Genomic DNA, 14,313 nt, shown 5'->3' with positions numbered 1-14,313 from the left:
TGCGGGGCTCCATTTCAGGACCCTGGGATCATGACCTGAGCCAAAGGCAAAGGCTTAACCCACTGGGTCACCCAGGTGTCTTCTCTTGTGGTTGTTGTTGTTGATCATCCTGTCTTTAGGAATTTTCTCCACATTTGGCCACACCAATCTGACTTCCCCACCTAACCCACCACCCATGCCATCTCGTGAGCGGCTTTAACCGACAAAAAGGAAAATCCTGAAAGACATCAAACTCCTAAAAGAAAGGGGAATTGTTAGGGACACTCCCAGAGCTGCAGCCCACCCCTGACTTGTGATGGTATTTGAGGGCACTGAAACCAAGGGTAGAGCAGAACACACAGTTGTGTGGTAAAGCTCAGCAGTAATGACCAACTGGTGTTTGGCCAGAAATTCAGTTTCCCTCCTCTTCTCCTAAACACCATTAACTTTTTTTCTTTTGTTTCTTTTAAGGATTTTATTTATTTATTTATTTATTTATTTATTTATTCATGAGACACAGAGAGACAGAAGCAGGCCCCAGGCAGGGGCCCGAAGCGGGACTCGATCCCGAGGCTCTAGGGTCACGCCCTGGGCTGCAGGCCACGCTAAACCGTGAGCCACCCGGGCTGCCCACATTTTTTCTTTAATGGGATGGATTTGGCAGGTGAATTCACTCCATCTAAATACGAATGCCCTGTCTCGATTCATTCTTATAGCTGAACTTTTAAAAAGTCTCTGCCAAAACCAAACCGCCATCGCTGTACCCTCCTCCACCTCCCGCGGAACATCCTGTCATCCAATTGCATGAAAACCCTCTCCTCGTGGGGCTGCAGAGACGCATCTGATCCCACCTTCCCCCTCGTCGCGCCCACAGGAAGGCAGGGCCGGGAGCCGCACGTACCTCGCGCCGCAGGCCCCGGGCAGGGGGGGCGCGAGCCGGGGAGCCCGCGCGCTGCTCCACAGAGAGCCGTCCTCCGTCCGTCGTGCGGCCAAGGGCCCCGAACAGTGGCCGGGCAGGAGCCGGCGGCAGAGGAGCGGCCCTGGCGGGGTGTTTTCAGGCAGGCTTCCAGCACGCGGCCCCGGGATCTCGGAGGCCGCCCGGAAGCCCTGGTCTCTCTCCCGGGGAGTCCCTGCCGCCGCGCCCCGCACGCGCCGGCAGCTGCAGGCGCCCGACGGCCCCGCCCGCCTCTCGACTTGCGCGTGCGCAGTCGCTCCTCGGAGCCGGCGGGCGCCGGAGCCGCTCGAGGCCTGTGGGAGCGGAGCTGCTTCCGCTCAGGCGGGCGTCCCCGGGCCTGGAGCTGGTCCCGCGGAGCCTGCAGCCGCGCTCGCCTTCGACGTGCGGGAGGAAGCAAGCTCGAAGCCGGCGCTTTCCCGCCTGCGGCCGGAAGCCTCTGCCTGGACGCAGATTTGTGGTCGGTGCGGCCGCGGGCCTAGCCGTGGGGTTCACGTGCTGTTGCACACCCCAGCCGCTCTCGCAGTGGGCGGCCGCGCGGGGAGAGCTCGCCGTCCGGGGGTCTCCCTGCCAGGCTCCCCCTTCACGGACCGTCCGGCCCCCCGGGACCCCCTGGAAGGCGGCTCGGACAGAGGCCCCGGAGAACAGGAGGAAAGGCTGGAGAACTTGCTGCCCCCCCCTGCCGGGCCCCAGGGGAAGGTGCCGTCCAGCCTGGCAGGCGGGGGGCGGAGGCCGGGGGTCACCCCAGCGCCGCGGGGCCGGCTGTGCGGGCGCCCAAGTCCCGGAGGAGCCTGCAGCAGCAGCCTAGGAGAAGCTTTCTCAGCTGACGAAAGAAACGATTTTTGGAGCCAGAAAGGAAACACTACGGGTCCATAGGGGCTGTCGTTTTTAGGTGCTCATCTCCTTCGGGGCAGCCCGGGGCCCAGCGGTTTTGCGCCGCCTGCAGCCGGGGGGTGACCCTGGGGACCCCGATCGAGCCCTGCATGGGCTCCCTGCCTGGAGCCGGCTTCTCCCTCTGCCTGTGCCTCTGCCTCTCTTTCTCGCTCTCTCTCTCTCGCCTCTCATGAATGAATAAATAAAATCTTCAAAAAATAAAATGAATTATCATCGCCTTCAAACAGTATTATGCTAATTCGCATAGGTGGATTTTCCATTTCCCTGTCTCATTCTTTGTGCCAAAAATTGCGTTCAATTTACTTCTACATATGTTTTTAAAAACACTGCCAAACATTACTATTTTTTAGTTTTTAAATTTTTTGCTATTGTTTCTGTAGACACATGGTTAACTGTATGTTTTTTTTTTCCCTTAAGATTTTATTTATTTGAGAGGGAACGAGAGAGAGCACCTGCCCACGTGTCAGATGCGGGCCGAATCCCAGGGCCCCAGTATCATGACCTGAGTGGAAGGCAGATGTTTAAGGGACTGAGCCGCCCGGGCGCCCTATGGTTAACTTTTTCAGAAATTGCCAGACTAGGGATCCCTGGATGGCGCAGCGGTTTAGCGCCTGCCTTTGGCCCAGGGCGTGATCCTGGAGACCCGGGATCAAATCCCACGTCGGGCTCCCGGTGCATGGAGCTGCTTCTGCCTCTGCGTGTCTCTCTCTCTCTCTCTCTCTCTGTGACTATCATAAATAAATTTTAAAAAAGAAATTTCCAGACTATTATACAAAGTGATTTCAGTGTTTTGCATTCCTACCAGAGATATAGGAGACTTCCACTGTTCTCTACATCCTTGTCAATAATTGGATTTCTCAGCCTTTTTATTTTAACCTTTTAAATGGTTCCATACTGGTATTTTATAATTTTGGTTTGCATTTTCTTAATGCTTGATGATGTTGAGTATCTTTCCAGGAGCTTGTTAGCCAGAGTGTCTTCTTTTATGAAGTGTCTTTCTTTTGCTCACTTCTTAATTGAAAAGTTTCTCCTGTTATTGTGTTATACAAGTTCTTTGTATATTTTGTGGCTATGTGTCTGGATCTACCTTTAGTCAGATGTATGTTTTGCAAATATTTTCTCTCATTTTGTGGCTGCCTTTTCATTTTCAGTAGTGTCCTTTGACAAGTAAAATTTTTGGTTTTGGTGGAGTCCAATTAACAAAATTTTCATTTATGGGCTTATTATTATGTCTTGCCTAAGAAATCTCTGCCTAAATTAGATTCTAGACCTTCCCTTATATTTTCTTTTAAAAGATTTAGCTCCTATGTTTATTTTTAATTATTTTTCAGGTATGGTGTAATGAGAAGGCTGAGGTCCATTTGTGTGTGTGTGTGTGTGTGTGTGTGTGTGTGTGTATATCCAATTATTCTAGCATAGTTTACTAAAAAGACAATCTTTCCCCAAGCCTTAAATTTTTGACATCTTTGTTGAAAAATCAATTGGTTATGTAATTGATGTATTTCTGGATTGTCATTTCTGTTCCATTTATCTGAATGTCTATTCTCTGCCATTACTATAGTGCCTTGGTACTTTAACTTTGTAATCTTGAAATCAAATGGAATAAATCCTCCAACTTTATTATTTTTAAAAAATCACTTGCAAATTCTAGATCACTTGAATTTCCCTATGAGTTATATAATAACCTTGTCAGTTTGTCTTTACTCTCATTTATGAAAGATATTTTGCTGAATATAGAATTTAGATTTTTTTTCTGTCAACATTTTATTTTTATTTTTTATTTTATTGATTGATTAACCGGTCGGATGCTCCAGAGCAAGCCTCTCCCTCACTTTTCCCTCCTCTTCTCCTGCCAGAGTCTATCAGAGGGTACAAGCATGGCCTGGTCCTAAATCTAGCCCATCGCCCTCAGTACCGGAATCAAAGCTTGGTGGATGGGCTGTTCAAAGTGCACTGGGCTCCACCGCTCGGGGTGGTGCCGGGCGGCCGGGCTGGGCAGCCTGTGGGATCCGCAGTTTCCCGCAAGGCTGCTGGTGCAGGGGCGCGGCGCGAGGCAGGCCGGGCAGCACCTGGGCTTCCCGCTCCCCCAGGAGCAAGGCGCCTAGATTAGATTCTCCAGCCAGGCGGGCGCTGGAGCAGAGCCGCCCCCCACCCCCGGCCCCCGCCTCCGGGCCGGCCGGGCCTCCAGGGCCGCTGGCCTCAGCTGTCCCCGCCCTCTGGCCTGCGGGAGGGGGACTCACAGAAGAACTGGGCCACGATTTCCGCCTCTGCTCGCGGGAGAGCTGCGGCGCCACGGCCAGGCCTAGGGACGAGGGAGCGCGCTGCTGCCCGGCAGACCAGACGGCGACCGCACAGCCTCCAACGGTTCCCGCCAGTCGTTTGGAAAGTAACGACGCTGCTCCCCGGGGCCTTCGCGCAGGCGCGACGAGCCTCTCGGCCCGCCCAGCGCCAGTCTCCCCGCTCGCCGGAGGGGGCGCCTCGCGCAGGCGCAGTGGGTAGGCGTGGTCAGGCGCTTCCGGGCTGTCGGGGCTCGAAGGGTCCTGGCGGGCACCTGGAATTGTGGTCGCGGGGCCGCAGCTGAGGCGAGAGGACTGCAAAACCTGGCTCTGACGCCCGCTCCGAGGCCTGCGGAGTGAGGCCCAGGATCCCAGTTCGGCAGTTTCAAAGCGATTTTTTTTTTCAAAGCTATTTTCAAAGTGATGTGAACTGCGCGCCGGTTGCATCTTAACGTGGCCCCAGGGACCCCCCCCCCCCCCCCGCAAACTTTTGCTTAGATGCTTCGAGCCAGTCAAGAAGCCGCCTGCGTGGCACCGAGCACAGCTGGAGAGGGCCTGGTGACTGTCTGCCCGCGCAGCTTTTAAGAAATTGGGGGCGGCCCGGGCGGCCCAGCGGTTGACGCGCCTTCAGCCTGGGCCTGACCCTGGAGCCCAGGGGTGGAGTCCGCGTGGGGCTCCCTGCGTGGAGCCTGCCTCTGCCTGTGTCTCTGCCTCGCTCTCTCTCTTTCTCTGTGTGTCTATCGTGAATAAATACATTCTTCAAAAACAAAGGAATCGGGTTGGGGTGAAAGAGGTGAGCCGCAGCCCTTGTCCTGTGCTGTCAGCGGGAGCCGCAGGGGCTGCCTCTGTGCGTGGGAATAAGCTGCTCGGGAATAAGTTCCCCCACCAAACAGGCCCAGACACACTGAAGAAGTTGTCAGGGAATTTTGACCCACGAATTCACGGATTTTATTGATAGATAGGAAAAATCCTGTGAGCAATGTAGGTTTACCAAAGCTTGTGAAACAACTCCAGAGAAATTGAAGAAGGTAACTATAGAGGTTATTTTCAAGTAAAAAAAAAAAAACTTCTAAATTGCCTAACGTTTTTGTAAGTGTAATCAAAATTTGTTGCCATAAATAACAAAGAATTATAATGTACCCTGTTTTCTATTTATCTGGCTCCTTCTCTAAACCTCATGTAATAAACAACAGATACCAAATTCTTCATTGGATTCCCACTGAACGTAGATTCAAAATAAATTCCTTGCCATGGTTAAAAGGCCCATCAATTTGCTCTCCAACTTCATCTGCCTCCCTTCTTTCTCACTATGCTCTGGCTCCACTTGCCTTCTTACCTCCCCTAATACCCAGGCTCTTTCCCACCTACAGGCCTTTTTTTTTGTAAATTTATTTTTTATTGGTGTTCAATTTGCCAACACATAGAATAACACCCAGGACTCATCCCATCAAGTGCCCCCTCAGTGCCTGTCACCAGTCACCCCCGCCCTCCTCCCTTTCCCCCACCCCTAGTTCGTTTCCCAGACTTAGGAGTCTCTCATGTTCTGTCTCCCTTTCTGATATTTCCTACTCCTATTTTCTCCTTTCCCCTTTATTCCCTGTCACTACTTTTTATATTCCCCAGATGAATGAGACCATATAATGTTTGTCCTCATCCGACTGACTTATTTCACTCAGCGTAATACCCTCCAGTCTTGATTTATGCTGTTCCCTGAGCCTGGAATGTTCTCTTCCCCATGGCTGACTCCTCCTCATCTTTTAGGTTCCTTAAAGCTACTTTTTCAGAGACTTCTGCCTTAAGTATCCTTTTATGCCTCCCCGTCCTCCTTTTTTAAATTATTCACAGGCTTTATCATAAAATGCAATTAGGTATTTATTCAGGTTTATTTGTTCAATGTCTGTACCCCACAGGAATGTGACCTCTGTGACCACAGAGGACATAGTGTCTTCTTCACTGTCTCATTTCAGTGTTCAGCACAGGGACTAGGTCGAAGGGCTAATATCAGCTTTCATTATGTGCCAGGAACCATTCTTTGCAATTCACAATCATTAACTTGTGCAATCCTCACGTCGTCCTTTTAGGCACATACTAGTATTATGAACCCCATCTTACAGAAGGAAACCGACACATTCACTTCAGTGTCTCAAGCAGGTTTCCCAAGGTCACAGAACTAAGAAGTGGTTTCCAGGACTTAAACCCATGCAGTCTGGGTTCATAGTCTTTCCGACCCCAAGGACAGACCATTATTAAAGACTCGAACTTCAAATAAAGAAAGCTATGTGAGTTGACATTTGCGTGGCTGACAGCATTTTTAAGAAATAAAAATCTCTGAAAAAATAAAGGAGGTTCTCAGTTCAGCTCACCAGTGCTGAACTCACAAGTTCAAGTTCATTTACATGGTCACCCTGGGGAAATCACAGCAGCAGCAAGCTGGAGAAATGCAAAGGAAGTTGAGCAAAACGCTGAAGTCATTGATAATGACTCTGAATTAAGAAGTCCTAGAAGCTCCACATAGGAACTGGGATGAGAACAACCCAAGAGCTTGTTGAATGAGGGTCAGGTAGAGAATTAAATGTCAGTAGAAGTAGCTGATGTCACATTTGTGAAAGTGACCACCTACACATCACGTTTTCATGAACTTAAATGTAGTCATTAAGAAACTTGAAACTGATGTTTTGCATAAATCAGTCAAATGCGAGGACATTCATGGTCTTTTAAAATTACTGGAGAGCAAGAAAGAATCCAAAGAGTGCAATGCGGATGCTTCCTTTTTTTTCTTTCCACCTGAAGTGCTTAGCCAACCCTTCAACCTACTTCAAATTAGTATTAATTTACATGCCAAAGAATAGGGAAATACTGATTCTTTCTCTATGGCAGCAGTAAACGGATTTTGTTTTAAAGTGAAGTGAAACAACACATTTAACAAAGAATCTTGAGAAATAATATTAGAATTCTATACAAAAATCTTCAGTTAATATTTATCAATCACATACAGTGTGCCTGCCACTTCAGTTAGCAACAGCACGACAAAGCATTCTGTCCTGCCCTGCGGAGTCCAGTACTAAAAAGAAATATTTTCAATGCCATGAACATAATGCTAGGAGAAGGAACAGATGAGCATGCAATCCAGTCCTCCTGGATGTATGGGTGTTCTCATGTCATAAGGTGGGGAATGATATCCCACGGAGAGGGAAAAGAATGCGCAAAAGTACGGAGGTATGACAAGCAAGGCTCATGTGGGGAACTGAAAACAGTTTACTAAGGCTAAAGAAACATATTATTAGAGCAACAAATTGAAATAAATTTAAATAAGGGGAATAACTTGAAAAAGAAGTTAAAATTGAAGCTGGAGCCGAACCTTGATGATCTCGGTAATTATAAGAAGAAACTGGAAGCATCTTCTGCAAGTAGTGGGAATTAATTAAAGGATTCTAAGTAGAGGCTAAAGCTAAAATACCATTTAGTCAGCAAGCTGGAGAATATGAAACTGGAGTCAGCAAGGCCAATACAATTATTCCACTCCAAGACAGAAATAATTTGAATATGAATTAAGATAGTGCTCCTTGATTCATGCTTTTCAAAATATTCACTAAATGTTCTTATCTGCCAGGCAAGGTTCTAGACCTGGGGACACAGCAATTGACAATAAGAAAAAAAAAAAAAAACTGTCATCACAGAACCTATAATACATGATAAATAATTAAACAAGCAAATATGTGAGATTTCAGGTGGATGTAAGTGCCATGAAGGAGAAGAATATGGGGTGGGGGTTAAGAAAGTAATGGAAATAAGAAAGAGAAGAGTTTGAGCAGAGAACTGAAATTAGTATAGGAGAAAGCCATAAAGGAACCTGTGAAAGGGGTCCCAGGCCAGAGAAGCTGCCAAAACAAAACAAAACAAAACAAAAAAGAAACAAACAAACAAAAGCCCCTATTCATTGGAAATTACTTAGTGTGTCTGAAAAACAGCTAGGAAGTGATGTGGCCAGAGTGAGGTGGACATGGGTGGTGAAGTCACAATGGTTGGGGTAGGAGAATGGGGGTACAGACCTGTAGGGACTTTTAGACCATAGTAAAACTTAGGTTTTCACTCTAAATGGGATGAACAGTCATTAGAGGGTTTAAGCAAATGAGTAAAATATAATACATATACAACCTACACCTAAAATATATAAAATCTGACTCAGGGGTGGGCAGCTTAGGACAGACTGTGAGGAGCAATGGTAGAAGACAGATAAATTAAGAAACTACTGCATTATTGCAGGACACTAAGCTGATTGCTGGGGAGATGTGAAAAATGTTCAGATTCTCAGCTTATTTTATTATTATTTTATTTATTTTATTTTATTTTATTTTTTCAAGATGGAGAATCCTGTCTTATTTTTTTCATAACTAACATTTTATTTATTTTTTTATAAATTTATTTTTATTGGTGTTCAATTTGCCAACATATAGAATAACACCCAGTGCTCATCCCATCAAGTGCCCCCCTTAGTGCCTGTCATCTAGTCACCCCCACCCCCACCCCCCACCCACCTCCGCTTCCACCACCCCTAGTTCGTGTCCCAGAGTTAGGAGTCTCTCATGTTCTGTCTCCCTCCTTGATATTTATTCAGCTTATTTTAAATGTAGGGCCAATCAGAGTTGTTACTGGATTGGATGTCAGAATGAGAAAAAGAGAGGAGTGTAGGTGGCGATGGTAATTTCAAGAGGAGGGACACCTCGGTGGCTTTGTGGTTGAGCAACTACCTTTGGCTCAGGTTGTGATCCTGGAATCTGGGATCGAATCCCGCATTGGGCTCCCTGCGAGGAGGCTGCTTCTCCCTCTGCTTCTGTCTCTGCCTCTCTCTCTCTCTCTGTCTGTGTCTCTCATGAATAAGTAAATAAATCTTTATTTTTTAAGGGAAATTTAGAGAGGATAATAAGTTTGGGAAATATACAGAATGAAGACTGTCAAGAATTACTGGGAGTGAATGGGGGCTACTTGGCTTTGAATCCTAGAATCAACTCGGCCAGTTGTAAGTGGTGGAGAAGAGGCAAGTCACTCAATTTCAGTGAGCCTCAGTTGCTTCAGAAAGTGGAAAGATCTGGATATCTCTGGGATGTAGTGAGGATCAGAGAAAATATATACAAACTGGATCACTAGATCTTTCCCACAATAGAAGCTCAACTAGATGATGCTGTTGGTCATGGCTTAGGGAAAAGTGTCTGGCATGATGCTCAGAGCTTTAGTTTGAGTTATTTGGACATGGTGGAGCCTAGAGAGAGATATATAGGTAAAGGGATTGTGTTCAATGACTGAAAAGACTGGGGGAGATACTGATTTCAATCTAGAACACAGGAGAGATGTGTGACAGGCAGCTCAAAAAATCTGCCTCAAAAAAAATTTCAGAAGAGAGATCTAGGCAGGAGAAAAAGAGATCTGGAAGTCATCACCATAGGGATAAGAGCAAAGATACTAGAAGTTCAATAGCTATGGCATGCTGGGGGAGCTTCATGGCATGGTCATCCCATGATCATGCCTAAGGGCCTAGTGTTAATGAGTGAAGTGGCATTTGAGCAAAATTGTAAAGAACCGAGATCAACATACATCATTTTTTTTTTGCAATTTTGCTCATGCCACTCAACTGTAACTCAAATATCGTGTGTATGCATGTGTGTGTGCACGTGCACACACGAGCGTTCATGTATGTGTGTGTGTGTGTGTGTGTAAATGCCAGGCAGTGGGAACAAGGGATGCAGAGGAAGTAGTGTATGAAACCACACAGAACAAAGGACAGAGATGCAGATCAGCACCACTGCTTCAGGAAACTGACTCCTTCTCTGACCACTTACAAAAGACAATTGTCACCAAAGGCTCTACTCATTGATCTCCGAAGAGAACCAAAATCCTTCACTGCTTGAACATTAGAAGCAGTAAGTGCCACAGGAGCTGACCTGGACCAGATCGAGGCCTTATCTCAACTGAACGCCCACAGATTGACTTCGAGTTTGGTTGGTTAACTTCCTGTATCCTTATGTTTTCTTGTTTGTGGTGTGTTTGGCTTGTCTTCTGTCCTGATTTGTGTGCTGTGTAAGAAGCCAATTTTATTTTATTTTATTTTATTTTTAAAGATTTATTCATTTACTTATTTATGAGAGAGAGAGAGAGAGAGCGAGGGAGGGAGGGAGGCAGAGACACAGGAGGAGGGAGAAGCAGGCTCCATGATGGGAGCCCAACGTGGGACTCAATCCTGGGACTCCAGGATCACACCCTGGGCCAAAGGCAGGTGCTAAACCACGGAGCCACCCAGGGATCCCCAAGAAGCCAATTTTAATCACATGGTAAATTGTCACCGGATCTGGAATCCTGAACCTGCTTTATAATTGTGATTTAACTTTGCTTTATGATTGGATACAGCAGACACTGGAAAGACACACCTCGTATTTGTGCCTTCATAGAGTGTTGGTGGCAGCCAACAAATCAGATAACTTGGATGAAATGGATATGTTCTTAGGAGCACACAAATAACCAAAACTGATTCAAAAAGAAATAGAAAAATTCCAGAGACAGTAACAAGTAAAGAGACTCTGTCAAGGAAAAAACTTCCCAAAAAGAAAAGCCTGAAACTAGAGAGTTTCACTGATAAATTCCACCATTTAAAGCTGAATTAACACTAATCCCCTCAAATTTTCCCAAAAAATAGAAGAGGAAACACTTCCTAATTTATTCTGTGAAGGCACCATTACCTCAATACCAAAGCCAGACAAAAATATTTTAAGGCCAATCTAGAAAGAAAATATTGAATAAATAAATAAATAAATAAATAAATAATAAGTAAATATCAATATTCCTATTGAATAAAGATGTAAAAATCTTCAAAAAAAAACCAAAAACAAAAACAAAAACTCTTGTTCTAAAGTATATTAAAAGATTTGCAAGTCATGACCAAATGATACTTATCCAGACTGCAATGGTAATTTCACTGGTAATTTTTATAAAATCAAACAATGTAATATACTGCATTAATAAAACAAAAGATAAAAAAATCATCTCAGTTAATGAAGCAAAACCTTTGACAAAATCCAATGCCCTGTTTTGATAAAAATACTCAGAAAACTAGGATAGAAGGGAACTTCCTTAACATAACAAAGGATATTTATGAAAAACTCACACCTAACATCACATTGCATGGTGAAAAATAGAAAAGTAATGCAAAGAATGGACCTCAACTTCACACTATATACAAAAAACTAACTTAAAGTAGGTCAAAGACCTAAATGTAAGAGTTAAAACTATCAAACTTAGAAAAAAAACCATGAGAGTAAATCTTCATGAACTTAAAATTGGCAATTCTTAGATCTGACACCAAAAGTATGCTGAGAAAAAGAAAAGAAAAAAACAGATAAATTGGATGTCAACATTGAAAAGTTTTTTTTTAAGATGTTATTTTTTTTTAAATAATCTCTGCATCCAACATAGGTGCTCAAACTCACAACCCCCAAACCAAGAGTTTCATGTTCTACTGACTAAGCCAGCCAGGTGCCCTTAACATTGAAAAGTTTTGTGCATCAGAGGATATTATTTAGAAAGGGAAAAGACAACTTATAGAATGTAAGAAGATATTTGTATATCATATATCTGGTAAGAGCCTAGTATCTAGAATATACAAAGAACTCTTAACATTCAACCACTTACAATAGCAATAAAACAAAAGACAAATATAACAACAACAAAAGACAAACAACAAAATTTTTAAATGGGAAGAGATGTTGAACAGACATTTTTCCAGAGAAGATACAAATACCAACAAGCAAGTACATAGGAAGATGCTCAATATTATTAATACTTTGGGAACTTTTAAAGTTTTGATTTAATCAAAACTACAAGGAGGTATCATTTCACTCGCCCTAAGGTGACTGTAATTTTAAAAAGCAGAAAATTACATACATTGACAAAGATGTGAAAAAACTGGCAGTTGCAGGCACTCCTGGCCGGAATATAAAATGGTGTAGCTATTATGAAAAATAGTAAAGCAATTCCTTGAAAAGTCATCACCATATGACACAAGCAATTCTACTCCTCGGGATATACCTCAAAGAATTTAAAATAGGTACTTAAATAGTTGTATGCACCTGTTAGTCTCAAAGCAATTCACAATAGCCAAAAGGGAGAAACAACCCAAATGTTCATCGATAATGAATAAACAAATTGTGGCATATCCATACAACAGAATATCATTCAGCCAAAGAAGAATGATGTATTGACACATGCTACAATGTAGACAAACCTTGAAAACATTATGCTAAGTAAAAGGACCCAGTCACAAAGGTCACATATTGTAGGATTCATTTACATGAAATATCCAGAATAGGTAAATCTGTAGAAATGGAAGATTAGTATTGTCAGGATCTGTGTAGAGTAGGGAATGATTCCTTAATTGGCATGGGATTTTATTTGGGAATATTAATGTCTGGACATGAGATAAGGAGATGGTTGCCAATGAGTATGCCAATGCCAATGAGTACATACTCAATGCCAATGAGTACATTTCACTTTATTTTTCAAATATTTTATTTATTTATTTATTTATTTATTTATTTATTTATTTATTTATTTGAGAGAGAAGGAGAGAGAGAGAAAAAGAGAGAGAGAATGCACAGGCATGTGAGCACAAACATGGGGAGGGGCAGAGGGAGAAGCAGACTACTCTATTCAGGAGCCCAATGTAGGACTCGATCCCAGGACCCTGGCATCATGACCCGAGCCGAAGGCAGATCCTTAACTGACTGAGCCACCAGGTGCCCCTGCATTGTTCACTTTACAATGATTGATGTTATGTGAATTTCATCTCAATTTAAAAAAAAATCATTACCTTGGGAGTGTGAAGAACACATATATTGGAGATGGACTGTAATAAAACACAGGGAGGGTGCAGGCTGCGCACTGCTAGTGGGAGTAGAAACTGAGAGGAAATAGTGGAGTTGAATGTTATTTAGGAAGGAGAAATACTGGGGGGTGGGTGAGAAAGGCTGACTTCTATCCAGAATGAGTAAATTAAGAGCATAAAATTTTGGAACAAAGACAGCCAGTTCTCTACCGAGCAGGCTGCATTTCAGGGAGGTTTTGAAGGCATTAAATGTAAAGCTCTACTCAATGGACCAGTTTGAGCCACAGAAAAGGATCAGAGAGTTCTGAAAATGTGATAGAAATAAATGAGATAGAAGTAAATAGAAAAAAATTGGGCAGCCTGGGTAGCTCAGTGGTTTAGTGCCACCATCAGCCCAGGGCATGACCCTGGGGTGCCAGGATCAAGTCCCACTTCAGGCTCCCTGCATGGAGCCTGCTTCTCCCTCTGCCTGTGTCTCTGTGTCTCTGTCTCTCTCTCTGTCTCTTATAAATAATACATAAAATCTTAAAAAGGAAAGAAAAATCATACCTGTAACATTAGAGGTTTTTTTCAGTTTTTTTTTGTTTTAGTTTTAGTTTTTTGTTTTTTTGTTTTTTTTAATAACATTATGGTCCACTTGGGTTTAGGAAGTAGTCAACAAAAATATTTAGCATAAATGAAAGTTGAGTCAAATGTGATGGTAGGAAGGTGTCCATACAAAGTCCATATTATTTTCTATCTCCCGTCAGTTATTTGTGTAGCTGTACAATTAAGTGATCTAAACAGGTTCTGTCTATAATAAAAAAAATGTTTCCAATAAAAGCACCAATGAATTAAACCAACAAATTATTAAGCTGGGACTCGCTCTACCTCCAGTTCAGGATAGAGCTCTACATGTGTACATTTCTTTCTCCACAAGTACTTCTTGCCTTAAAGAAGTTCACTGTTCATACAGGTATTTTTATCAGTAGGCTCACTGGGAGTACATTGTTGCCTTAACCTTACCACCAAAGTTTCATGGAAGGACAAGGAAAACATCTTGTGTACCTGAGTTTCCTTTCATGTGGATTGCTTACCCCATACCTTTTCTGTTGGGATATGCCAATGGAACTAAGTACTGAGTTTCCCTCTACATTCTATTTTTTTTAGTTACAAAAAAGGATTTATTAGACAAACACATCAATAGATGGAGTCTAAGGATTTGGTTGGAAAGCCACTGGGCCTTTCAAAGCAGAAGTCCAAAGTCACATACTTGGAGCATTACTCTGCTACAATTTGTAGAAACAAGAAAAGTGAGGAATGACAGCACTCCATGCTAGTCCACAGACAGATAAGCCTCCCAC

General features: G+C 43.9%; 1 protein-coding gene across 4 annotated transcripts in view; it reads right to left on the bottom strand.

Moving 5' to 3' along the window:
* The window catches only part of LOC144309656 (uncharacterized), a 98,082-nt gene extending 93,531 nt beyond the window's left edge, over positions 1-4,551 (bottom strand). For all 4 annotated transcript variants that reach the window (XM_077890751.1, XM_077890752.1, XM_077890754.1 and 1 more), the window contains exon 1: positions 4,066-4,551. In XM_077890751.1, the coding sequence (XP_077746877.1) occupies positions 4,066-4,548 (483 nt within the window). In that variant the 5' untranslated portion in view covers positions 4,549-4,551. The remainder of the gene's footprint in view (positions 1-4,065) is intronic.
* Positions 4,552-14,313: the final 9,762 nt, after the last annotated feature.

Source organism: Canis aureus, unplaced genomic scaffold (assembly GCF_053574225.1).
Source record: "Canis aureus isolate CA01 unplaced genomic scaffold, VMU_Caureus_v.1.0 ptg000135l_RagTag, whole genome shotgun sequence".
Taxonomy (NCBI): Eukaryota; Metazoa; Chordata; class Mammalia; order Carnivora; family Canidae; genus Canis; species Canis aureus.
Note: the sequence above shows the minus strand (reverse complement) of the source record. Positions and strands in the feature narration are given on the sequence as shown.